At 58.4% G+C, this 26,254-nt stretch overlaps 1 protein-coding gene across 5 annotated transcripts in view; it reads right to left on the bottom strand.

Annotated features, from left to right (window-relative positions):
* The window catches only part of Sorcs2 (sortilin related VPS10 domain containing receptor 2), a 287,015-nt gene that overhangs the window by 99,427 nt on the left and 161,334 nt on the right, over nt 1-26,254 (bottom strand). For all 5 annotated transcript variants that reach the window (XM_063230214.1, XM_063230216.1, XM_063230215.1 and 2 more), the window contains exon 3: nt 11,636-11,735. In XM_063230214.1, the coding sequence (XP_063086284.1) occupies nt 11,636-11,735 (100 nt within the window). The remainder of the gene's footprint in view (nt 1-11,635; nt 11,736-26,254) is intronic.

Below are 26,254 nucleotides of genomic sequence, written 5' to 3'. Positions count from 1 at the left end.
TTCTCTCAGAGCAGCCCTGTCTCCCTGCTCCCTGACACTGAGTGGAGTGCTTTTCCATCTGTTGGAGAACCGGGACTCTTTTTCCTCCAAAAGCTGTCACAGGGGAGATCAAACACAATCAATGTAGTGACTAATTTAAAACAACAGACAATTGCAGTTAATTCAGCTGTTAGTTACTAGATGCCTGTCTGCACCACTCTTTCAATTCAGAGCGGGGCGAGTGGGGGAGGCTTTCCCAAACACCTACGGCAGGGCTCGGCACAGATCACCTAGAAATACTGTGGAATGGACGGACAGACGATGGATGGGTGGATGCATGGATGGATGGATGGATGGATGGATGGACGGATGCATGGATGGATGGATGTGTGGATGGATGGATAGGCAGACGACAGATGGGTGGGTGGATGATGAATGGTTGAGTGAGTGACTGAGTAGATGGATGGATGGACGATGGATGGACGGATGGATGATGGACAGGTAGATGATGGGTGGATGATGGACGGATGGATGATGGATGGGTAGGTAGCTGACGGATGGGTAGATGAGTTGGGTGGATGGATGGATGGATGAATGGGTAGGTGGATAGATGAATCTGGAGAACATGCCTAACTTCAAGAGCCACCTAAGCCACAGCCCTACCCTCTACATCTGTAGCCGGCCCGGCATCCTTTTTCTGGCCAGAAGTCCCTGGCCAGGAGCTACATGGTACTCTTGTTCCCAGACCCTGATGGCCCTGTGTGACAACAAAAGTACAAGGGGGGTAGAACAAAGGGTCACACAGTCCCATCCTGGCCCAGCCCCCACCGGCCAGGGCTCAGAGACCCAGGCAGCCAGAGACCTGGCTGTGGACCTTGATTTCCTGAGGGTTTAGACAGGAGGTGACGTTCACAACTGGCCCAGGACTCAACATCTAGAGACCCCACACATGGCCACTCACAGACTCGGTCCCTAGACACGGAGGCCGGTTCCATCCTGCTCCTGGCCTTGCTCCCCCTCCCCTGGCAGCCCCCACAACCCCTCAGAGAGAGGAAGCAGCTGACCTTCGAGACTCTGCTCCCGAGGTCTCATTATACAGCCTTTAAAGATCCATATCCGCAGGAGGAGAATGGGCCTCAGGCAACCGTCTCTCCCCACAGCCCAGCAGGCCCACAGAGGACAGTGGGCACAGGGAAGCCGGGCACAGCCAACCCCCCTCCCTCTCTTCCTCCTTTCCTGTTTCTGCTTTTATGGCAGTACCAAGGATGGAACCAGGGACCCCAGAGCCACACCCTCAGCCTTCATTGATTTTTATTGTGAGTCAGAGTGTTGCTAAGCTGTCTAGGCTGGTCTCGAATTTTCCATCCTCCTGTCTCAGCCTCCCAGAGTCAGGGAAGACAGCACAGCGATGCCCCTCACACCCGGTTCCTCGCAGCTTTCTTCTTTATCATCATCTGAGGAGCCCAGACACTCAGGACGCATCCCTCCTTCCTCTGCCCTTCTTGGTAGTTCACAGGATGGGTTCTGTGTCCACTGTCGCCCTGCCTGGCTACTGGGGAGACAAGCACTGCCCCATTTGTCTTCTTCCACCTGCCAGCTGCTGCCAGCCGGAGACTCAGAAATCAGCCCAGACACCAACCACACCACAGGGCTCCTGGGCACCGCATAAATAAAGACAGCGACATCCTCCCAGCACCGGACAGGGGCCAGGGAGCTGGCAAACAGACCCATGGCAGTTATGACAGGCCTCAAGGTGGCCCGGCCTCCGACGCTTCCTGTGCTGCTGAGCCAAGGGGTCGGCAGCCTATGCTTCAGCCGTCATGGGTCCCCTCCTCCGATTCAGCAGCTGTAACCCCAACACACACCTGGGGGACACCTTGGTCGATCCCCTCCTTGGTCTACAAGCAGAAGGGCCAGGAACAAGAACAGAGCCACAGCTCCACGGTGGCACCTGGCCTACTGCAGTGAGGTTCTGTGGTGACAGTGCCAGGGCCAGGGGTCTGTGAGTGCCAGCCATCACCGCCCTGGGTGGTGGTCCCTCGGGGAAAGCTCGCTCACCTCTGACAGCCACCAGCAGGAGGTGCCACCATTGTCCCATCTTCCAAGTGACAAGCTGGAGGCATGAGGGGTACAGGGATTTGCCACTGCCAAAAAGGCACAGTCACCGGCCCAAGGGAGCCCAGTGGCCCAGCGATGGCTCTGCTCTGAGGGCTGGGCTTTCCCTGTCATGGGAGAGGGGTTCCTGTCATCAGGCAGAGGGACCAGTCCTGCGGTCTCTCTCAGCCCAAAGCAGTGCTTTCAACCCGAGGCAGTGTCCAGTGACATTTTTGGTGTCATCATGGAAACTGCCATGGACACTGGGAGCACACAGGACAGCTCCTTCCCCCACTCCCGGAGTTGGGGGTCTGCTCCCCACCTGGAGCCTGCGGGGTCATCCCTTTCCTAGTCACCCAAGACTGGGTATGAAATCCCATGAGCCCTGGGCACACGGTGAGAAGCCATGGAGCACTGGGGTCTCCTCCTCCAGCTCTGGGTCAATAGGAAGCTCCCAGGCCCTGCTGTGGGTCCACTTCTGAGTTGGCCCACTTCTCTGAACCTTGAGTCCCCATCTACAAATGGGTGGCAAATGGAGGGCATTCTCAGGAGGAAGAGCGCTGGACTGTTCCTGTGGGGCAGTGCTGCCAGCCAATGCCACCTCCTTCCCACCCCAATGTGTCACACAGCAGTGAGGCTGTCTCTGCTCCCACCCCACCCATCCACAGAACCAGGGGACCCTGTCCTTTCCCGAACAACGTTCGCCGAGCAGAGCGCCTCCCACGGCTCCCATGCAGGAGGAGCCCGTTGAAAGATGCTTGACTCATGAAGGCACGCAGAAAATCCCCATCCGGTGAACAGATGACTATCACTGTGATAACAGAATGGAGCTACAGCATTTCATTCAAGTCTCTGTCCCCATGGTTGGTTACTAATCTCTACCCACTTAAGAAGGGTGATAAAGACAATGAATCACGCTGTGAGGACACTTTGGCGTCTTTAAAGCACACACAGGCTTCAAAGTCCCTTCTTATCCTTATGTCACTTGGATCTCACAGTAGCCAGAAGCCAGAGTGGTGAAACCAACCCTAATTTAAGATGATGTCAGAGCCTCAGCTATGAGAAGTCAACACCACCCCACCACTCCGAGTGAGGAACAGAGACAGGAAGAGGCAAAGAGCTTAGGCGCTTTCTGGGCTTGATGACCACATCCTCCCTCTGTGCCCCCATGGAAGGCATACGCATGATGACAGTTGTCTTCCTTGTGTTTTCTGCAAATTGTATCCCTGCTGAGTAGAACATCACTGCGTCAGAAAATATCACACCTGGAACAAGTGAACAGCTGAATGGAGATGGATGGATGGATGGATAAATGTGTAGATGTGTGGATGGGTGGCTGGCTGGCTGGCAGGCTGGCTGGCTGGATGGATGGATGTGTGGATGGATGGATGGATGGATGGATGGATGGATGGATGGATGGATAGATAGATGGATGTGTGGATGGATGGATGGGTGTGTGGATGGATGTGTGGATAGATGGATGGATGGATGGATGGATGGATGGATGGATGGATGGATGGATAAATGTGTAGATGTGTGGATGGATGGATGGGTGGATGGGTGTGTGGATGGATGTGTGGATAGATGGATGGATGGATGGATAGATGGATGGATAAATGGATGGATGGATGGATGTGTGGATGGATGAATGGATGGATGGATGGATGGATGGATGGATGGATGGATGGATAAATGTGTAGATGTGTGAATGGATGAGTGGATAGATGGATCAATGGATGGAGAGATGGATGGATAAATGTGTAAATGTGTGGATGGATGAATGGATGGATGGATGGATGTGTGGATGGATGGATGGATGGATGGATGGATGGATGTGTGGATGGATGAATGGATGGATGGATAAATGTATAGATGTGTGAATGGATGGATGGATAGGTGGATGTGTGGATGGGTGGATGATGGATGGATAGATGGATGTGTAGATGTGTGGGTGGATGGATGGATGGATGGATGGGTGGATGTGTACATGTGTGGATGGATGGATGGATATGTAGATGTGTGGGTGGATAGATGGATGGATGGATGGGTGTTTAGATGTGTGGACAGATGGATGGATAGATGGATGGATGGATGGATGGATGTGTAGATGTGTGGACGGATGGATAGATGGATGGATGGATGGATGGATGGATGGATGTGTAGATGTGTGGATGGATGGATGGATGGATGGATGGATGTATAGATGGAGGGGTGGATGGGTTCACAGATGGCTGGACTGCTCAGTGGGTAGCACATGGAGAGTGAACTGTGGAGCCTAATAGTATGAGTACCTGTTCTCACACACATCTATACCCTCCTTCCTGTGAACACCGGAATGTATGCATGTTCCTGCCAGCACGGGCCTGGGTTCCTCTGTCTTCCCACGGTGTCTGGCTCAGTCCTGAGTTTTAAATCAATGTCAGGTTCCCTTGGGGAATGAGTATGCGGTCTATGCTGCTCCTCTCTCCCTAAACACATGCTTGGGTGGATGAGGATGAGGATGTCTCTCTCGAGTGTTGGTCTGGAGGAGAAGCTGCTGAGGCCCTGCTGGGTGGGCTGGGGCACCCTGCTCAGAAGCACCATCGAAGTTTGGCTGCTCTAAGTCATTTGCAGGCAATTGCAGAGGGACTGCCCCTACCTACTCCTCAGGAAAGTGGCCATTAAAAGGAGACAGTTTAATAGCGGCGCGCTCACAGGGCCAGCGGCTCTGGAATGGCCTGTCACACACAATTACCATCACTCTCTGCAGAGGGATGCTTCACCCTGAGGGGACTTTGGAGGTGGCCTGTGTGCCTCAGATCTGAGCCCCAACTTCCAGAGAGGCCTGAGCAGGGCCACTGTGAGGGACCCCATCTTTGCAGGTTCTGCCGACGTCGACCCCAGGCACCGTCAGTGTGTGGCTGGCTCCCCAGGGACTGCCACGCGTGCTGTTCCCCTCGCATGCTGCAAACCGCCAGGCTGGTGCCTCGCTGTCTTACGTGAGTCTTTGTGCCGCTCTACCGGGTGTCCAGGGTGCTGGCACAAGGCCATCTCTTCTCTTTCTACCTGCACGGATCCCACACCTTTCACCTAGAGATGCTTCCAGGGTGGCTGCTGCCTCTGTCAAGGGATGCAGCGCCTTAGAGGTGGAAGGCCTCACAGCAGAGCCGCATGCAGGGCAGAGCACGGCCGGGGAGGAGCTGCGGCAGGCAGAGGAAGGGGCACGGCGAGGACGTGGTGGGGCACAGCGTATCACCACGCTGCCCGCTGATATAATCTCCAGTTCTGGGTGACCCCAGCTGTCAGTAACTAACAACTTCTGCCCCTGATCTAGCACAAAGCGTTTTGAGGTTCACAGCCCTCCTCCTCCTGCTCTGCAAAGCTCGTAATCTTGGGCTCCTTCTCCGGCACTTGCGTCCTTGTCCTCTCCCGTGGGAGCCAAAGTCCCCCTGGACTCTTTATCTTCTGGGCCCTGATCTGAAAAATCACTGGTGAGTGCTGAGGTCGGACCCCACAAGCTCATGGCCGAGCCTCAGGGACACCCCCTCCTTTCAGCAAGCCTGGACCAGGGTGCTGGGTCCCCGCTGGGAGGCAGGTGATACATTGTGCGAAAAGTCCGGTGGGCTGGGGCTTTGGAGGACAGCAGAGTGGCTAATTTATGTGGGATAAATAACTATTTAATTGCTCTCTAGTTACGTGACAATTAGAATTCATACCCCGGCAATGTCCTCAGGTATCTATTTATGACCTGTGTGGAGCAGTTACTTTGCCCGCAACCATTAAGAGCAACGCGATTTGCAGAGCGGGCGGCACCAGTAATTACAGAGCATAATTACCCGTGTAATTACTCTCTTATACCCGAGTAATTACATGCTAGTATCATTTGTATATTATAATTTTTTCATATACCTAATCACAGTCTCCTTTCACACACCGGGACCCAGCCCAACGGGTGCCGATCAGTTTTGAAAAATCACATAAAATTCATCCAATGCAGAGCTCAGCAGATGGGCACCACAGGCAGCTCTGAGGTGACAGAGGTGGTGACACAGGCCAGGCACCAAGGTCAGGAAGGTCAAGCTGACCCAGCTCCGGTGAAGGCAGGGAGGAGTGTCACCATAATGCACAGAGCTGTCCCACAGGGGCCAGCGGGGTGTTCTATGGAGGGCGGGTCAAGGTTTCGCTGTGGGTCACAGCCCTGGGTGCCTCTGCCCAGCAGGCATGAGCGGCCCTGTGTAAAGACCCACTGTGTTTTCTCGGGCTTCCTCTGGCTGCTCGGTGACTGTGGCCGGTCCTTAGGTCTTCAGTGGTGCTGCTGGGGACGGGCCCTCGAACAGCTGCCAGACCAGGTGGGGCAGACAGGCCCCAGGAGCAGAGCTGGAGATCCGGTTTACAAAATCAAGCCTTTTATCAGATGGAGGGGGGGAGGACGCACAGATCAGTCGGGGATAGCTAAGTCACTCTCCCTTGGGATTTAGTCACTTGATAAGCAGTACAGCTTCCAGGAGCACCGCAGTCCCCCGAGCAAACCCTGAACAGGAAAGAGCAGGGCGAGTCGAGGTGCCCATGACAGCAGTGGGCACAATGGGCAAAGCCCTCCCAGAAGTGAGGGGATCTGAACAAAGCTCGGCCCGCTGCCAGCTCCCAGCCGCAGTGGGAAACAGAGGAGGGCCAGCCGCTGGGCCAGCAGCCAGAGGCCCAGGGACTCATGCCTGGAGCCCACAGCACAGGCTCCTTGGGTGACCACAGTTCGGGGAACCACAAGTCACAACCTGAGACTCTGGCTTACAACAAAGGCACAGTGCTGACCACAGTTCCAGAGGTCAGCAGGCTGAGATGGGTCCAACAGCTGACGGCAGGTGCTTGCAGGGCCACTCCTCCCAGGAGCTCCAGGGAGAGACTCCCTGCCTGTTCTCCTTCCCGAGTTCCCCAGCTCCTGCCACCCCTCCATCTTCAAAGCCAGCAGTGCAGGGTCTCCAGCCTCTCTCTGACCTTCTATCTCCCTCTTCCAAGGGCCGTGCGAGGACACCGAGCCATCGGGATATCTAAGTAACATCTCCGTCTCAGAATCTTTAACTGGGCCTGTCTGCAAAGTGCTGGTTATCACTGAACTTGACATTGCCCACCGATTCTGGGGCCCAGATTGCGAGCATGGTTGGGAGTGGGGGACGCTACTCTGCCTGCCACAGTGCATAGACACAGTGCAGTGGTTACGCATCTCAGAGGCCTGGGGTCTGCTCACAGCACGCAAAGAAAGACAAGGAGGCCCAGCAAGACCACAGCGGCTCAGGTGTACACTGGCTAACAAGCAGGAAGCCGGAGGTCACCAAGGTCAGCTCACTCCAGACCTCCTCTGCCCTCTCTAGTGGGACAGATGGGCAAGGACTGGTAGGTATGGACACTGTGCTTTCCCCATGGCAGTGGGGAAGTATCACTGAGTGTTCCCTATTTGATGAGGCGCCCCACTTCCCCCTGCAGGACAGCCATGGTGACCCATGCCCAAGTCGGAACCTCCAACTTTATGGGCAAGTTGGCAATCTATCAGAGACCCAGCCACTGGGGGCCCTCGTCATGGCAGCCGTGCAGCTCTGAGTCCTCCGGGCCCCAGCCTCCTCGCCGCTCTCGGTTGTTGCTGGCATCTTCCCTACAAATCCTGTCTGTTTTGAGCCTGCACCGGTTTCTCTCTGTGGCCACTGAAGCCCTGGCTGCCACTTGCCCTCTGGCAAAGCAGCCATGCTGAGCACCACGGAGTCTCATGAGGACTCCCCATCCTTCTGCAGACGCAGAACTGAGGCTCACAGGGGGCCAATCTCTGCCGCATCTTTCCCACCTGCCCTCTGCGTCCAGCCTGGCTTCTTCCTGTCCTCTGATGTGGTGCCTTCCAGCCCATTCACCCAGTGCCCATGATGGGGGCATGCTTGGCGGCTGCAGGGGCAAAGCCAGGGGCGATGCTGGGTTGGATCCTGGGAGCTCCTCCCACTGGGAGAGACGGGATGCTCAGTGCCAGCACTCTCATGCAGTGGCCGAGGCGGCAGAGGAGACAAGCTCCTCTGTGCTCCGTGGTGCTGGGCCTTCTTGCACATTGTCCCATCTTCCCTTGCTGCACAGAAGAATCCCAACCCCAGTGGGGAAGCCACCAGGCGAGGAGAGGGGATGGAAGGCAGCGGCAGCAGCTGTGAGGGCCGGCAGTTGCACTCCCAGCACACACACTGCTGCTGGGAGGAAAGAACCAGTAGGGGAGAATTTGGGGTTTTTAAGAAGTCCAGTCATGCTTGTGACACAGCCTGTAATCTCAGCACCCTGGGAGGCTAAGGCAGGAGGACCTGCCAACAGTGATTTAGGGAGACTCTGTCTCAAAATACAAAGTTAAAAAGGTTGGGGATATGGCCCAGTGTGAAGACCTTAGATCCAATCCCCAGAAACACACACACACAAATCCCAACGTAAGGAATGCTGATTTTTAACAGCAGAGTTAGAAGGAAGCCAGTGATGCCAGTGCCGGGGGAAGGACTTCGCTGTCAGCACTGGGGGATTCGGGGACATAAGCTACTCTTGGTGTGGCCCCTGCTGCCTGCCTGACCTGTGAGTCCACCCCTTGCCCCCAGGAGGTGGGTAGGCTGGCCCCCCACTCTCAGGTAACATGTGACCCCAGCCTGGCCAGTCAGAGCCGCAGCTCCCTAGGCCCTAGCGCCTGGCTCCGCCCCCGGGCTCAGGAGCAGCCTTGGATGCTCCCTCAGGCCCGGCTGCCCTGGCTTCCTACAGGCCCAGGAGAAAACATCACCTCCCTCTGCGCTCAGGTTAGATGCAGCTGCTCTCTGCCCACCTGGTTAGAGATGGCAGCATAAGACCTGCACAGCTCCTCTCCTCACCCCAGGGATGCTGCTGAGCTCCCCAGAAGGGCATTTTTGTTGAGGTGCCCTCCCTGCTGGCCACACCTGCAGCCACCCCTCCAAACCTCAGTGTCTGTCTCCAAATGGAGAGGCAGCAGCACTGACTGCTGCTCTGAGGGCTAAATGAGATTTGCTGTCATGACCATGCGCTGCCAGCAGGGCTGCAGACAGGCCCACCCGGGGCTGGAGACTGGGAGCTGCCGTCAGTGGGGACGGCCCTGGCTCCCGAGGCTCCGAGGAGAAGCTCTCTCACCCTGGGCTCTTGGCAGCCATGGCTGCCAGCCATCCTCAGCGCCCTGGCTCGTGGCTGTCGCTGCCTGGGTTGCCTCACTGCCTCCTCCCATGTGCCTCCCCACACCGTCTTCCCGCACGGTGCTGTTGGCATCTGTGTTTCTCCTCTTAGAGGAGCCCCAGTTGTGTTGGAAACACCTCATCTCACCCTGATCAGAGCTGCCAAGACCCCATTTCCAGAGGAACCTGCAGGATGGGGACAGATCTGTCTGCTGCTGTCCAAAGCTGCAGGAGGCAGCAGCAACTGGGCCCTGGGCCAGGGGCCGTGTGGCCTCTGGGAAGCTGGACGAGCTGCCTGGGCCTCTGCTTTCCTCCACAGAACTGCAGGGCAACACTGGTCATTCAGGGGCTGCCGGGCCATGAGACCGCAGGTGAGGGACACCGGCCACTCTGTCACACTGACTCTGCTTCCACAGTAAATGGGCCTGTGCTCTCTGCAAGGCCCAGGGCGTCCCCAGGATAAGACTCTGCCTGGTGCACGGCTTGTGCTGACTGCAGGAGGGTGAACAAGGAAATGGACCGCAAAGTCCTTGGCCTAGGTCACCCAGGACAGACGCTGATGGCCAGGGGTGGCCAGGGACGCTGACACTCAGCACAGTCTTGAACCCTTGGTTGAACAGGGTAATTTCCCTCTGGGGGGTGCGAGTGTGTGTGTGTGTGTGTGTGTGTGTGTGTGTGTGCGCACACATGAGTACACGCGCTTTGAATATTCAATCCTACACTGACATCCGAGTAAGCGAAAATTCACATGAATTTTTAACACAAAACATGACACTGGAAAGTGACTCCAGGCCCAGCAGCCTTCACATCGCCCGTGCCCTCGGACTCAAGGGACAGAGCTGGAAACACACTTCCAGCCCAGATCTAAGCAGACTGTGTGGCAGCTGGGGAGGGGACTGGCAGGGTGCCAGGGTCCTGGGTCATACCACCACAAGCATGACAAGAGCAGAGTGCCTGCCCCAGGCATCCAGGCAGCAGAGCTCTGAGGGCGCAGGTGAGACAAAAATAAAAGGGGATCCATCACCTAAGATGCTCTTGAGGGCCCCTCGGCCCGTGATTGTCGATACATGGACTCGTAACAGGGCTCGCCTTTCCCATAGAGCTTATTCATTACCCACAGCGCTGGGCCCAGTGGCATCGGCTGTGTGTCCTCTGGATATCTGCGTCACTGTGGCAGGGTGCACTGGGCCCTTTTCTAATGCCTCTCACAAACCCGAGCCCGCCCACCCCCACCCCCGGTTTCCAGAAGGCTGGTGCTGCTCACCCAGCGCATCTTTGCCAGGATGGGCGCACAGCAGGACCATAGCCTGCCTCTGTGGTACAGACTGCACCAGGGCTTCTCCCAGTGGCCCGAGCTGCAGCCCAGCACTCAGAAGGACTTTAAGTGGACTGGAGTGGACACTGAGAAGCAGCTGGGAGACTCAGCCAATAAGGACAGAGCAGAGTTGTGGTTCTGCCCCTGAGGGCGTCCCATCCCCTGGCTGTTGCTATCCCCTGAATCTCCCTTACAGATGGGGAAACTAAGGCCCACTGTGAAAACACGATGTGACCAAATGCCCAGCTCAGCACCTGTTGCACTGAGCCTGGGGATGTCAGAGACCTGCTCATCTCTGACCCCAGCAACCTGGCTGGGCCTGTGCCAATGCAGGGGACCTGCCTGCTCCCTCAAACTTTTTGGCAGGGAAGCCCAGGAGCCTGGAGGGTGACAAAAGTTACTCCAGGGTCTGACAGATCCAGGTTCGAATCCTAGCCCAACACAAAGCAAGGCAGTGAATGCTTCTCCCAACTCTCTGTGTGATGGGAGGCAGCGTCCCATTTTCTAAAGGAGAAACTGAGGCACGAAAAGAGCGAGCTGGGACTGGTCTGCCTAAGTATCTTTCTGTAACCCTGAGCCGCTGCTCTCAACAGACTCCAGTACACAGCTCAGTTCTGCCTCGTACCCCCTGACATTCTGGGGCTCGTGACGTGCAGTCACATTTGGGGGGCTCCTCACGGAAGCCAGCAAAAAAGTGGCCTTGGAAAGAGAAGATTCTCAATCCTGCAGTCAGCCAGAGAGCAAAGCTAGGGCGCTTCCCAGGACCCCACGGACGCTGCGCAAACCTGGCCCCGAGGACTCCCAGGACAGCTGCTCGGGGTTGTACCCGGACTCCGCCAAAGCTGCGCAGTCACGCCAGCCACTGTGTCCTGTGCTTCCCACAGCAGGACAAATGTGCCCCCCATACCAGGCAGCGTCTCTTCTGCAGGCTGGGCTGGGGCCTCACAACTCTGAGCAAGTGGATCTGGGAAGAGTGACCAAGTGACACCTGGCCACTGTCCCAGAGCAGGGAAAAGCAAACCTCACAGGCAGTGCCATGGGGAACTAGAGTCCCACCCAGGGTTGGCTGCCCGCGGCCAGCACATACCTTTCTCTTGTTGGTCGGGCAGATGTAGAAGTTGTCAATGATGGTGGTCACGCCAGGCTGCAGGGTGAGCTTGGTGTAGGATGTGCCGAAGTCCGATGACCTGTGGGAAAGGGCCAGGGGTCAGCGAGGTCCACGCCTACCCAGCACCCACCACGTTCCGGCTCGGGTAGCCCAAGCCCCTGAGTGTCACCCTATGGGGTCCCTACCCTTACCCTTGGGGCCATGTGGCCCTGTGTGCAGTGGGGAGCCTGGGCTCCCCTGGGGACAGAGGATGTGCTCAGGCTGAAGCCTTGGCCTGGAGCAAGGGCTAGAGGTGAGGGCTCCCTAGCTACGAAGTCCAGCACATTACCTTCTAGTGGGGCCACTGTGAACCAGCACTCCTGGCCCCTCTGTCTCTTTGTCACCTTGCAGAACTTCACAGACAATGTCACTGCGCCCCTCCCACAGGAGGCCCAGAGGGGTTACTGTTTGCCTGAAATTGCTCACTCAAGCTGCGCAGACTCAAGATCCAACCCCAGCCCATCCGAGGCCAGGCCGGCACCCATCTGTGCACACAAACCCTCCTGCCACTCGACACCATGCTGCCCCCGCACCCCTATTCCCCCAAGTCCACCAGCACCCAGCTGACCGCCTTTCCATCCAGGCGGACAGCAGCATGAGATGGCAGGGGATAGCTGAGCACCTGCCAGGACCCGAACCCAAGGGGCCAGGGTTACAGTGGGTAGGGAAAGCAGGTCCCCAACCTCACTGCCTGGGGCAAGTCCCTCCCAGCCACAGAGACACACAGGTGGGAGTCCTGCAGCAATGAGAGGGACTTGGCCACCACCCTGGCCACAGATACAGAGGCCGTGGGGTTCCTTCTACACTGAAGCTGTCGACCCAGTGACCGTGAAACCGAGCCCTTTACGGTCACGTAGGAACACACTAGCTGCAGATGGACACCGCTGTGCTGGACAGGTGGGCTGAATGGTGGCCCCGGCTCTGGGCCAGGCTCTGTCTCAGACCTCAGCACAGCTGGGTAGGGGATGGGGGGCCAGCGCCCAAATCCCCATCGCAGTGTAACCACACTGGTGCTGGGGCCTGAGCAGCCCTGTTCCCCTCCGGGCCCACAGAGGGGCTGGATGGGCCTGGTGCCCTTCACAGTTGACCCTCGGTGCTTAGATCTGCAGATGCTTTGGATCTAAAGTGTCTCCTGTGTGGGGAGCATGGATATTTTCCCTTCTTAAATCTGCATGTGAGACACCAGTCCAGGAAGATGAGGCACGTCTATCATCTTTGCACATGGTAGGCAGGTAGCCCGCGTGCTTATATCCTTCAGAGGCCCCGGGGCTGTGGGCCCCTTCAGGCCAGTACAAAGATGACCAGCAGGCGTGGGCCCTCCTGGAGTCCCCGGAGGCCTGGGGACCTATCTGACCCCTGCGCTCCTGGGCTGGCAGGGAGGACCAGCCACAGTGAACTGACATGCCTGCCTCCCGCAGGCGGAATGAGGGAGCAGGGAATTGATTTTCTTCTGAGAGGAGGGAGCTAGCAGAGCGCCCATTAGCAGAGGATCGATCCAGACACGGCGGGAAAATGCCTGTGTTTATGAGCTCGAGGCCGTGAGGATCATGCAGGCCCCGCCTCGCCATGCCTCGGCCTTGCCTAGCGATCCTGCCCCTGGCCTTGGAGCCCATCCCTCCCTTCCACCTCCTGCCATCCACAGCTGCAGCCCACATCCAGCCTCACTGGACCCGCCAGCCTCTTCAACTCCCACCTCGGCCAGCTGCCCACAGCTGCTCACTTGCAGGCACTGCCAGGTGTGGTCGGCACTGGACAAGGGGAGCAGGTGCACAAGGGTCCCGCTGGCCAAGGAACCTGCTGCCCAGGGCAGGAGGATGCTAAATAAAGCAGAAACACACAACGGCCTCAGGGTACAAGTGGAGCAGAAGAAAGCGGGTCACTCTCCAGGCAGGGTCCTCAGACCAGGGGATGTGCAGGCTGAGACCCAACAAGGGAAGAGGAGGTCGTGTCTGGCTGGGGCGCTTGTCCTGGGTTGAGAGGCGTCCCCTGGACTCATATCCGCAGAGAAATTGTGAATGTGGCCTCACTTGGAAATAGTCTGCAGATGTGATCAGGCTAGAGGGGGTCACCAGGAGGGAGGCTGGGATGCAGACAGAGAGACAGACATACAGGGAGGGCAGGAGAGAGAGCTCAGGAAGGGAGCTGCCGCGACACCCCGCTTCCACACTGACTCCCAGGACCCTGGGAGGGTAACATTGAGCTGTTTCAGCACCCAGCTTCCCTTGCTGCAGCACAGCAGCCACAGGAAACAGACAGACGGCTGTGAGGAGAGCGCTGGGCACGGCAGTCTGGCAGGCAAAAGCTGGGGGCCCAGGAGCATCACAACCCCAGCCCCCACCCCAACCCATCGCAACCCCAACCCTCCTCCTCTCCCCTGCAGGCAATGCCTGGGCAAGCGGGGAGGGGGGACTCTGGGCTCAAAATGGGGAGTGCAGGTGCTGGGCAGACCTCAGAGGAGAGGGCACAAGCGTCCTGCAGCTGCCGTGACAAGTCCCCACGACACAGGCTGAAACCAAGGTGCACCGTCACCAGATGGCTCTGAGGCTCACAAGTTGGCAGTGGGCCCAGGGGCTAACGGCAAGGTGCTGGCGTCTACGAAGGCTCCAGGGACAATGTGTCCCATGCCCTTCCACCTCCCAGAGGTCCCCTGCATCCTCGGCCTGGGCCCCAGTCTCCATCTTCAGAGCACCTTTCTCCACCCTTGCCTTGTCACCGTGCCAGCTTCCAGGCACAGCTCACCCTCTGAGCCCCCTGGGAACCCCATAGGGCACATGGATAATCCAGGATAACCCCCCATCTGAAGACCCTAATCTCATGGCAAAGCCCCGTCCCCACGTAAGGAACATTCTCACATCCTGGGCATCAGCACCAGGTGTTTCTGGGGCTCTTGACAGTAAGTGGGCACTTGAGCCGGGGTTGAGGTTTGTGTAGGAGCCCATGGAGAGTGACATATAACAGTTGATGGGCCGAAGTACACTGAGACGGCAGGGCCTGGGCCTGCAGGGTCGACAGGGCAGGAACAGGAGCCATCCCCAGGGCGCTCCCACCCTTCCCTGTGCAGGCTGGGGGTGCTGGGAGCCAGGCCAGGCTCTGGGCACTGCACCCCTCAGCCCTGCCCAGCCAAGGCGGGGGAGGGAAGGAGGGCGCTGTGCCCATCTGCTGGAAACACCTCTGCTGCCGCAACTTCTCTCAGTGGACTCCAAGTGCAGACCAGGAAAGGGGTGACAGCTACGACGTCGAGAGGTCAGGAAAGAAGGCGCCCCTCAGTGCCCTGTGGCCTGTCCGCAGGACCTTTGCCTGCCCGGACCTGATGCCATCTGCCCTCAGAGCCCATACAGGTTCCTTGCCAGAGTAAGGACAGTGGTCATCAAGACCACCCACACATCAGAGGCCACGCCCACAGAGGGCAACCAACCGGTGCTTGTCAGATTCCTGCTGGGGAGCCAGACCTGGAGGCTGGGTGACCTCACGCCAGTCTGCTTCCCTCTCTGGACAGCAGTCTCCCACTGCCTAGTGCTCACAGACCTAAGAACTCCTGAGGCCCGGGAAGGGCTCCCTCCCTTCCTCCCTCCCCTGTGCCCGCTGTCCCCAGACCCCCACTGCTTCCAGTTTCTTCCGAGGCTCCCAGCAGCTCAGGGGTGGCCCTTGCATCTATGTGTGTGCAAATCAAAAAATTTAAAAGAAAAAACTGGAGTCTCAAATTGGGCAAATAGAAACAGGGAAGGCAAGCACAGTCGGAAACTGCTCTCTGCAACTGGCTGCCTAGTTGCCGAGTGTTTGTACATACCCACTTTAAAAATGACTTAATTAGGCCATGTTTGTATCCTGTAATTATTTCCTTGGTGGGGGCATCCACCCAGCCCCCTCCCTGGCATGAGCCCCACCACTCCCTCCGCTCCATCCCAAGCTGGGAAGTCCTCCAAGGTGGACAGAGGTAGGTGCCCTGCCTTGTCTGCTCCTCTGAGCTCCTGGCAAAGCCCTGGCTAAGCCAGGCATGCCGGAGACGCAGTTTCTGTGTCTGTGAGAAGGGCCTACATATTGGGCGCAGGGGCAGGGGCAGGCAGTCCCAGGAGCCAACACTGCCCTGTGTCACACTGCATACAGGCAGGCCACCCCCTTCCCCTGGAGCCTGTGCCCCAAGTCCCTCCGAATCAGGACTCTGCCTCTGATAGCCAGCTGCACCCCTCTGCTGCTCAGGGGATGAGAACTGGCACCTGCAGGACATGTGGGGAACAGGTGGCAGGGTGGGGACCTGTCAAATGCATAGGGACACGCTGCAGAGCAAAGTGTCTGGAGATGTCCTTCCCCGGCAGACACTGTCCCAGCGCTGGCTGTGTTCCTGGGTGGGGACAGGAAGTTCGCGACGGGATCCGAAGAGGAGATGTGGTAACCACTCTGGTGTTGGGGACCCAAGGGCCTTTTGAAGGAGGGCTTGGACCTGACACCCAAGACGCCCCAACCCACAGGGTGTTGACCAGAAAGTGCTGGCTTCTTCCTGTGGTTCTCTAAACCCCCTGCACCCAAACCCACCAGTTGCACACCGTAGAGAGTCCCGCACTCCCAGTAACCGCGGGGCTGCCAGGCCCGGTGCAGAAAGCAGCTCCAAGCACATATGGCAGCCCGGGAAGAGATCCAAGTTCAAGCTCTGAAATATGGTCTCCATCAAATGCCTACCGGCTTCACACCACCATAAAATCAAACACTGTCAGGCAGACGGTCCCGAGCCAGGGCGTCCGTGTGCACGTCCTCGGCTGTGGCAAGAGCTGAGACCAAGGTCAGGAGCGAAAGCAGACATCCCCCATGTGCAGCTCCTGGCAGGGTGCAGCACGGCAGGTGCCCAGCGGCACAGGGAGGTGACCCATCAGAATCATGGTGTACCCCTGAGTTCAGAGGCAAGGAACCAGAGGCCGGGAATTGTAAAGGGCCTCATCCAAGGGCACAGCAACTGTGGGGTCCCAGCAGGAAGCCCGGGCTGCTGCTCAGGGCTGGTCTCCTCTGTGCTGTCCAGGTCAAGCCTTTGATGAGCACCGGCCTCCCCAGAGACAGTGACGTGGCACAGGTCCACCACGTACATGGAGACCTCCACATGCCATTCTTATGCCAGCAGTGTCCCAAGGGCACTTCCAGGGCTAAGGCGCCAGCGACTGGACACTGACTGCAGGCCACACTGACACAAGGCCCAGGGGACGCCCTCAGCTTGGGCTCCGTACCCAGTGGACCTGGTCCCGCTAGAGGACCCAGGAGACCAGAGGGCAGGGGCTCAGCAGGGGCTCCAGACTGCCCAGGCCACTGATGGTGCTGGGGCCCCTGCCGTGGGCCCATCCTCAGATCCGCCCATCCAGGCAGCCCTGCAGGGCAGTGGGATGATGCCTGTGGGTGGATCTTCTTGCAGTGGAGTGGGGTCAGGCTGGGCCAACTGTAAGACCCCTTGTATCCCACCTGGCAGCCTCTCCAGTGCCTCAGGGACAGGAATAGGCCCAACATCCCCAGCTCCCAGCCACTCCCCTTGGTCCGTGAATCCCTCCTGCTTCCTGCTCCTCCCTGACGTACACACAGAAGCACCCACTGCGTGCCAGCCTGGTGCTAGGTCAGCGGGCAGAGGGGCAGAGGGCGCTTCTGTGCCTGGAGGACCAATGCAAGGGGCACCCCATTCGCATCATGGGAGGACCCCACGCTAGGCAGGGACCCTCACCAGGCCCCGACTACTCTCAGGCAGCACTGCAGGGCTTAGCCTGGCTCCAGCCATGCAGCCTCACTCCACAGCCCCGAGCTCCAGCAACAGCTGCTGCTGGGCAGGACCTAGCTCCAACCCACAGGAGCCAAGAGCCGGGGGGCTGAGGACAGGCAGGGGAACCCTGAAATGTGACCCAAAGAGCAGCTTCCAGCCCAGCCACGCCACCCCTGCTCCCAGGACTCAGCTCTACCGGTGTATCAATTTCACTGTGCTGCCTGGGGCTTCCAGGGCTGAGAGGAAGGGGCATTGCAGCTCCGAAACTGGTATTTGCAGAGGTTTTAAGTGCACAAGGTGAGGCCTTTGCAATGGCTTTGCCCTACCAAGCGGAGTCTCTAGAAATTGTTTATGAGCCTCTAAAGCTCCCACATCACCCGGGTCATGCTCCTAGCATCTGCTGAGCTCTTGCTGCTGGCCTTGGCACGCAGGGTTGTCTCCTGCAGTCAGTGTTCCTGCTTTCTCAGCTACTCCCACAGACCCTCAGCCGGGCACACTTCCAGTAACGGGGTGGTGACTGCCACCTTGGAGCCCCGTAGGTTGGCAGGCGGGAGGGTGGAGGCAGAGCTGCCAGGCCTGGCCATTAGCAGCGCAGGTGCGGAGTGAGCATCAATTACCTTGGCAGCTTTGCCGGCTGTGGGCAGGAGGCCACCCCTGTGCTCAGCACCACACTGGGACTCAGTGAGAAGCCACCTTGAATGAGCTATGACTTCTGGGTTAATAGGGATAATTACATTTGCTGGGGGAGGAAGCCTCCAGCTGAGCCCTGGCCAGGCAGGGGTGCAGCTAGGAAGATCCTGCAAGGGAAGCACAGACGGACTGCGGGAAAGAAAACCCCGCATACCCGGCTTGCAGGGTGTTAGAGTTTACATCTACATATCCCCAAAGCCTGTGTGCTACAATCACAGGCTGGGCTTTGGCGGTGACTGACTGCTCTTAGGAGTGGAGTCTGGTGGGAAGAGGCCTCCCTGGGGCCAGAAAACTCGTCCCTTGATTTGCTCTCCGATTCCTGTCCACCACTCCCCACCCCACCATCCTGCCTTGAAGCTAGCCAGCCACCAACTAAACTGTGAGCCAAAATAAACTCTGCCTCCTTTAACCTGCGGGTGTCAGGCATTTTGTTCCAGCAAGGAGAAGAATGACTAAGACAGGTTGCACTAGCCTCTCCTAGGGACGGGCCCACGCCTGCCCAGCCAAGGCCAGCCTCGTCCTCCTGCTGCCCAGAAATCAGATGCAGGTGTCATCTCAGGAAGCAGCCCGCCGGGGAGGCTGCCAGGTACCCAGTGCCTGCCTCCAAGCAATGAGACACCTTCCGGCCTCGGCCCTCACCCTAAGCGAGTCTTTACAGTCTGCAGTCCCGAGAACACATGCACGCACGTCCTGTCCCTGTGTGGCCACAGTTCCTGCCTGATGTGTCCTCGGCTGCATCCTGTTCCTCCCAGCACAGGTCGGTGGCCCTACCGACGGGATATTCCTTCAGCCACCACGTTCATACCCTCTACTCGAAGAGCTTTTTGGAAATCCATTTGCTCCTCTTTGTTGGCTTGATAAGGGGCTGTGCCCTTTGTGACCAGCCTTCCCATCATCCTAACCCCCACAGTGCCTTGGCGCTGACTGTAGCCTGGGGTTAAGTCCCAGGAACCAGTAACTCTGAAAGATCCTCTGAGCTTCTGTGTGGCTGTTTAAAAACATGTTCTAAGACCCAAGAAAATCCTATGACACTATATATACACACATACTTTTAGACAGGGCTTTGCAATGTCATTCAGGCTGGCTTTGAACTCATTAAGCAGCCCAGGCTGGCCTTGAACTCACCACGATCCTCCTGCCTCAGCCGCTTGAGGGCTAGGGTTGCAGGTGTGTGCCACTACACCCAACTACAATGCAATATTTAAAATGAAGGTCTTTGGCGCTCCTGGAACAAAATGACAACACTTTCACATACCAGTTCCCAGGCTCCAGGATCTCATGCTCCATATTGATTTTTGGAGAAACTGATAACCACCTCCGGGTCCTGCTACAGGGGGCCCCAGCGATGCATCAAGGGTTTCCAAAGAAGAGAAAACAGGTGCGGGGAATCAGCCTGCAGGACTGGACACCTGGCGGGGGTGGGGTGGGTCTCCATCTTCAAATATTGAGAATATTTGGACAGAAAGCATGACCACTAGGAACCAAGACACAGTGAACACAAACAATTCCCGTCTCTGGACAGGTCAGAGAAATGCCTGAGCCTGCGACTCTCAGGGCCAAGGTTTGTAATGGCAAAACCTTCCTAGATGGCAAAGTCCTAAGGCTCCAGTGGCCAGCAGCTCCCACTCTGAGCTCTGTGTCAGATGTGAGCCAGGCTGCAGACCCCAGCCCTGAGGAGCTCCGCCTGTGCCTACCCACAGGCTGGATGAAAACACTGACCACACAGCCACGAGCTCCCAACCCAGGCAGCCTGGCCTCACAGTTGGAGCACAAGGCCTTCACAGGGTCACCAGAATCCCCAGCTGGGGACACGCAGTGCTGGGCTCACTGAGCCCTGACACCGGGACAGGCCCCGGTCCTCCCTGTCCCCCACCTCCTAGTTCCCGCCTGCCCCACACCTCGAACCTTGTCTTCTGGGTGCCCCCTGGGGACAAAGGCCCAGCAGAATTGAGAGCTCATGCTAGCCCTTAGACAGTGGCTTTAAGAGATCCTCAGGCTCTGCCCAGGTCGGCAGCCAGGCGTCTGCCACCCAGGCTGCAGGTAGGCAGCCCGGGTCGGGGTGGAGGGACCCTATCCTGCCGAATGCCTCCACAGTTAACAGCCTGGTTCCCCAAGGAGAGTCTGCAGCCAGGTGCCCCTCACTGCCCCATGGCAGGGGCTTAGTGACAGGCCATGCAACCCCGAGCTGGTCACTCAACTCTCCAGACTTGAGCTGTCCTGGCTGGACACTGAGGGGAACCGGGTTGACCCCACAGCCATCATGGGGACAGGGATGCGGTGGCTCTCTTCCTCCTCCCGCACACCCTGCCAGCAGCAGGAGGAAGGGTATGTCCATACACAGCAGGTATGGACACCCACTCCCCACATGCTCCAAGGAAGGTACGGCTCCAGTTGCTCCCTGGCGGAGCCGCGGGAGCCTGTGGGATGTCCTGCCAGAGCGTGGCACTGTTTACCAAGCCCTGGGCTGTGTGTGTGGTTTCTGCTAATAATTCCACTCCTGGTAGCCTTAGGTCACTGGCATGGCTTGACCCCAGAAGGGCAGAGACTGAAGACTAGCATGGACTGCTGGTGCTGCTGTGTAAGCCCAGAATGTGGCCTGCATGTGGGGTCCCACCCCAGGGCCTTTGCACCTGCTGCTCCCCTTCCCAGCTACTCCCCTGGGAGGTCTGTGCCAGGGTTTCATCCTGGGCCTCTCTGACTGACACTCTGCATGGACTTTCGTCCCGACACATGTTGCCACCTGACATTACACGTCCCTTAGGCTGCCATCCATCTCCCAGTGTAGAGACGGGTGCTGGTGTCTGCTCCCCACCTGCCCTGGAGATGGCAGCAGCATCTGTAGCCCTAAAGTTCCAGTGGCCAGCTCCCACTCTGAGCTCTGTGTCAGATGTGAGCCAGGCTGCAGACCCCAGCCCTGAGGAGCTCCGCCTGTGCCTACACCACCTGCAGCAAGCGCCCTCCCTGGCTGCCCTGAGCAGAGCCCACTCACGGACAGGAGCCCACGGGTAGCCTCAGTTGGTCCCACCTTGCGTCCCCTGCCCCGTTTCCACGGCAGTCACGAGCCAGGCCTTGCTGCTCACCGGTCCCCCCCCCCCCCAGCCATGTCCCCCTGTGGAGGCAGCCTGCAGGCAGAAGTCTGCTGAGATGCTAGAGCGGCGTCCAAACCCTTTCCATAGCCGCAATGGCAGGAGAAGTCCAGCTGGCGCAGAGCCGGCCCGCCCCTGCCCCTCGGCCTGCAGCCCCCCGCCCCCGCCCAGCACTGTAATAACTTAATGCCGAAGGCAGGTGGGAATTGGCAGAATGTATTTCTCTGATTGTTAAGACTCCCATTTGAAAATTAAACAGTGACAAGATGCCTTTAAGCGCTTGAAGATTATGAGCCTCCCAGAGGAGGCTCGGCGTTTATGGAGCACAGGGAAAGGGTTGTCCCACCGCAGGGCTGCAGAGCCGGGCACCAGAGGAGGGTGCACAAGCTGGGCCTGCTGGATACCACTTCCTGGATGATGCGGGTCCCCTGGGCTCTGCCTGTCCCTGGCTGTGCAGGTTTTGCTGGGTCCCCCACATGCTGGCCATGGTCCGGCCTCCACTGTACCCAGCCAGCCTTGGAGCCCATGTCCAGCAGGCTGGGCAGTATAACTGCCTCCTCCTAGAGCCACAGTGAGGCTCTCTACCCATGGAGGTCTCTGCCCACGGTGCTGCCCAGTGAGCCAGAGGCTGTGGCTGGGACTTTGTCCCCAAGGCACACTGAGAATGATAGGGTCCCCTGTCTGGTTGTTTGTTTGTTTGTTTGTTTGTTTGTTTTTTTAACTTTTTATCAGTACCAGGGATCCGAACTCACAACCGCCTGCTTGCAAGGCAGGTGCTTATGCCGCTGAGCTAAATCCCCAGCCCCAGATAGGGTCCCCTGTCAAGGGTAGAAAGCTGAGGCTCAGAGAGGTGATGTTATGGTTCAGTGTGCCACTTAGTAGTGTGCCACTTAGCATGGTGTCAACTTGGTCAGTTGTGCCCTCCCCTGGGAGGTACTGGGAAGCACCCCCTGAGTGTGCATAGGTAATCCCCAGAGGTGTGACCCTGGGCGCCTTCCTCTCTGGCATTGTTCTGGTCCACCTCTCAGGCACCATGTGTTAGGCAGTCTTGCTCTGCCGGGTCCTCCTCTGTGATGTTTCCGCCTTGGAGGAGCTGACCATTGGTGGAATCCCCTGGAACTTCGAGCCGAATAAACCTCACCGCCTTTAAACTGTGGCTGCTGGGTGCGGTGTTCTGGAGCCTGGACAACTGATTGACACAGAGTCCTGCAGTAGGCAGGACAGGCAGGGTGGACTCAGGTCTGTGTGACCTCGCCTCCTCCCAGCAGCCTGCAGAGAGTGCCATGGCCCTCATCTCCAGAGCCCTGTGTGCCCAGAACTTTCCCTGCAAGCCCAGGCAGCCAGGAGAGCCCCCGGGGAAAAGGGAGGCAGGAGGACCAACTGGAGGGGCTTGGCCAGGGCCCCAAGGCTACTGAATACACACAGGGCAAGCTCGGGTACAGGGACGGGGGCTGCCCTCCCCAGCTTCCAGCCTCACGCAGAATTGGGTCCCACACTCCACACTCCCAGGCCCAAAGGACAGCCAGGCTTGGGCGAGTGGGGGACTAGCAGAGACCATCCACTAGGAGGTGGCCCACAGTCCCACACTCCGCCATGACAGGAAAAGCAGGGGAAGAAGGGGCTTATGACGGCGGGGTCTGTCTCTGGTGGGCCACCTCTGCCATAGGGACAGTCCCGCTTCCTTTTCTGCCTCTCCTTCCCCTCCTTCTGACTCAAACACACACATTCTGGGTAGAGCTGTGTGTGGCCCTGGCGGGGCTTCCACAAGGGACACAGACGCTGGGCAGGGTGATGAACACTTTCTCATCACTGTAACAAAACCCAGGAAGCACTCTAAAGGAGGGGAGCGTTATTTGGGCTCAGAAGTTTCAGTCCAAAGTCAGCTGGCTCCACTGTTGTGGCCTAAAGTAAAACAGAAACACGAGGGTGGAAGGGAAGAAAGAGCTCACCTCACAGAGGCCAGTACACAGAGAAAGAGCCAGACAGGGAGGGACTCAGGACAGCAGGGCACCTGTCCACCTCGGGCCTTGGGAAGGGGCTTCCCTGGAAGGGACACAGAAGAAGCCTTGGTCCTCCCGCTGCGTCCCACAGGAACACAAGGCCAGTGTGTCCCTGCCCGTTTCAGTCTGGCGACACAGCAATGCACTGAACGCTCAGGCGCCCGCTGGTCCCCCGGCTCCAGGAGCCCACCCACGCTCTTCAGACAGCGAACCGTGCTAATAAGGCCGGCAAACGTGACGCCCAAAGACCACAGGCCGATGGTCACAGTCTATTAAATTAAATTCGCCATCAAGGGTGAAAGGAGATAAACTGGGATTGTTCCAGTCACGGCAATTAAGAAAAAAGAAAGGCGCCTTCTGAGAGAGATGTAATTTCCAGTGGCGGGAGCCGCCCGCAGGCTCCTGTACTGATTCATGGGGTGGCGCACGAGACAGCAGCCTCTGACTGTGCACTGGCACAGCCTGTGCCTGCGCCACTCCCAGAGGGGTCCTTTGGCCTGTCCCCGGCCACAGGGGTGGGAGGCAGATGCCCAGCCTTCCCCCGGGTCACTGTGTCCTGGGCTGCCCACAATGCCGGGCCACACCTCTCCCCACCCCTCCCCCGTGGGGCCTCCCTTCCTGGGGGTTGAGCACAGGCCCTCGGGCACTTTGCCTTCCCATCGGGCAAACAGGACAAGGAGAGGGTTCTCAGTCGCTACCTCCAAGTCCCTGTGCGTGGATAAGAAGGGACACGTGGGCCAGGCATGGCTCTGGGGCCCAGGGCTTGCTCACCCTCGCCAGGGACTGGGCTTGGGCCCAAGCTCCCCTTCACCCAACAGAGAATGGACTTGAAAATGCTCTGCTGCCCTCCTTGCCACCCTCCCACCCCACCCTGTCCTCCCTCACCTCGGCTCAGCGCTGTGCCCCATGGACTACCTGCCCCTGGCGCCTGCTAGCCACTTCCTGCGGGCTCAGCTGGGGAGGGAGGCGGGCGTGCGCTCCACCCCTCTGGGCGGCCTCCTCAGCAGGCCTCACCTTCCCACTGCACTTCCCAGCCCGGCCCTGGTTGCCTTGGCGTGGCTCCAGTCCCTGGCCATGAGACAGTCCCCACCCTCTGAGCTGGGTGCCCACTGTCCCAGTGGCCCCAGGGCCCCAGGGTGTCACCAGCGCTCTGCCCTGCACACTAGAAGCAGGTGCTGGCTTCCTGTGCGGCCGGAGCTCTGCTGCTTTCACGAGAGCGAGTGGTCACCTGCCCAGCACTGTGTGTGTCCCGTGCACGCCACACATCCCATTTCCCATGGCTCACGATGTGGCTGTGCTTCCCTCGTGAGTCTCATACCCTGTGACAGCCAGGTGCCCACGAGTCGCCTTCAGAACTGGTCACTTAGTAAGTCCCTCCAGAGTCCCGTTCAGGGCCTCTCTCTCCCCAGCTCTGACGCTGATGCAGCCGTGACTTTTCCTCGCTCCGTGCTGGGACGGAGCCCAGGCCCTGCGTGCCTGGCAAACACTGTGCCACGGAGGGGATGCCTGGCCCCAACGCAGCCTTTTTAATGTAATGGAAACAGTCACGCTCGCTTCAGCAGCACACGCACCAAATGAAAAAGCTTGCTTGGTTTATTTTTTCTGACTATAAATCACGCTGGCACTGTGAGCCCAAGTGATGCACAAACATGTAAGAAGAAAAGTGCTGACAGCCTGCCGTCCCACCCTCCCGAGGCGCTGTCACCACAGTGCCCTGTCCCTTTCCTTCCCCACTCTTCCCACCCACTCCAAGTCAAACCAGCCTCCAACAGGACCCACACGGCTCCCACGCCCTGGGCCAGCTCCTGAGCAGCCCTTCACATCCTGGGCCTTTCAGGTCCCTGATGCTGGCCCGGGAAGGGCAGGCTGTGACGGAACCACCAGGTCTTGGCTGGACCAGCCATGTGATTTCCGGGAGCCAGGGCACAACAGGGACCTCCCAGGAGTTTCATTCCAGCAGAGCATTCAGCAAAAGTGCAGCCTTCTGCACAGGGGGGCACTGCCACTGAGTAGCCCCGGGCCTGTGGGGTCAGACCCAGGAGAGTCACCGTGAGCTGAGGGACGCAGCAGGGACCCTGTCTCTATGGCCCCAGCCACAGCTGATGAATCAATCCTGCTGTGGACAGGTGACCTGAGGACAGAGTGAGTGTGCCTCTTCCTTCCAGGGACTCGGCCAGGCCACAGGAGCCAGGGACTGGCCCTGTGGAGGCCATTCTGAGCTGTGCCTGCCCCAGGTTCTCCAGGCACAGGCCCTGGGGTGTAGGTCACAGGGGTGCCGGCGAGTGCTCCAACCCCCATCCATGGCAAGGGTGGGCGGAGAGCCGGGCTGCGCAGAGGGACGCTGTGTGCCCAGCCTGTTCCCCCATGGCAGGATGAGGTGCAGGGACAGCTTGTGTCTACCTCTCGCCTCCAGGTGAGATGGGACAGAAGGGCCTCAGCACTCTCCTCTGATGGGGTGTGGCCTGGATCAAGGGGTGACCTGAGAAGGGGCATGACTTTTCCTTTCTGGGTCTGGGTTTTCCTGGCTCTGGAAAGTAATAACTCCCTCCCTGCCTGCGGCTCCGGAGAAGGTGGTGGATGCACACACACACACACACACACACACACGCTGACACATTTGCATGAGTGTGGACTCATAAATGCACCAACGTCAGACCCAATGCCAGGACGCTGTGACGGCAGGGCCTCTCCAGCTGGCTGCAGAATTTTAAAACCCGACAGCAGCCAGAATTTGTTCAATAAACACACCAGGAGATAAAGGCGTCACCAGAGTCCTCGAAGAAGTGAAACAGCAGTTAAATCGGGCCTGCTTCCCCGGGTCACGGGCACCCTAATGGCTTCATCATATTCTCTTCTCTCTCAATTGCCACCATGGAGAAACACGTCCCCTGGCGAGGCCGGTGGTGGCCAGGCCTCAGAGCTCAAGACCGGCTTCCCTCCCTGCCCACAGTGTCTCGGCACCAAGGTCAGTGCGGCAGACTCTCGGCACGGACCCACTTCGTGGTCCAGTTGTGCTGCTGCTGGGGCCAGGGCCCGAGCATCACTTCCTTCCCTG

Source organism: Cavia porcellus, unplaced genomic scaffold (assembly GCF_034190915.1).
Source record: "Cavia porcellus strain 051 isolate PalLab524CR breed Dunkin Hartley unplaced genomic scaffold, mCavPor4.1 scaffold_18, whole genome shotgun sequence".
In the NCBI taxonomy this organism is placed as follows: domain Eukaryota; kingdom Metazoa; phylum Chordata; class Mammalia; order Rodentia; family Caviidae; genus Cavia; species Cavia porcellus.
This window is presented reverse-complemented; position numbering and strand designations above follow the sequence as displayed.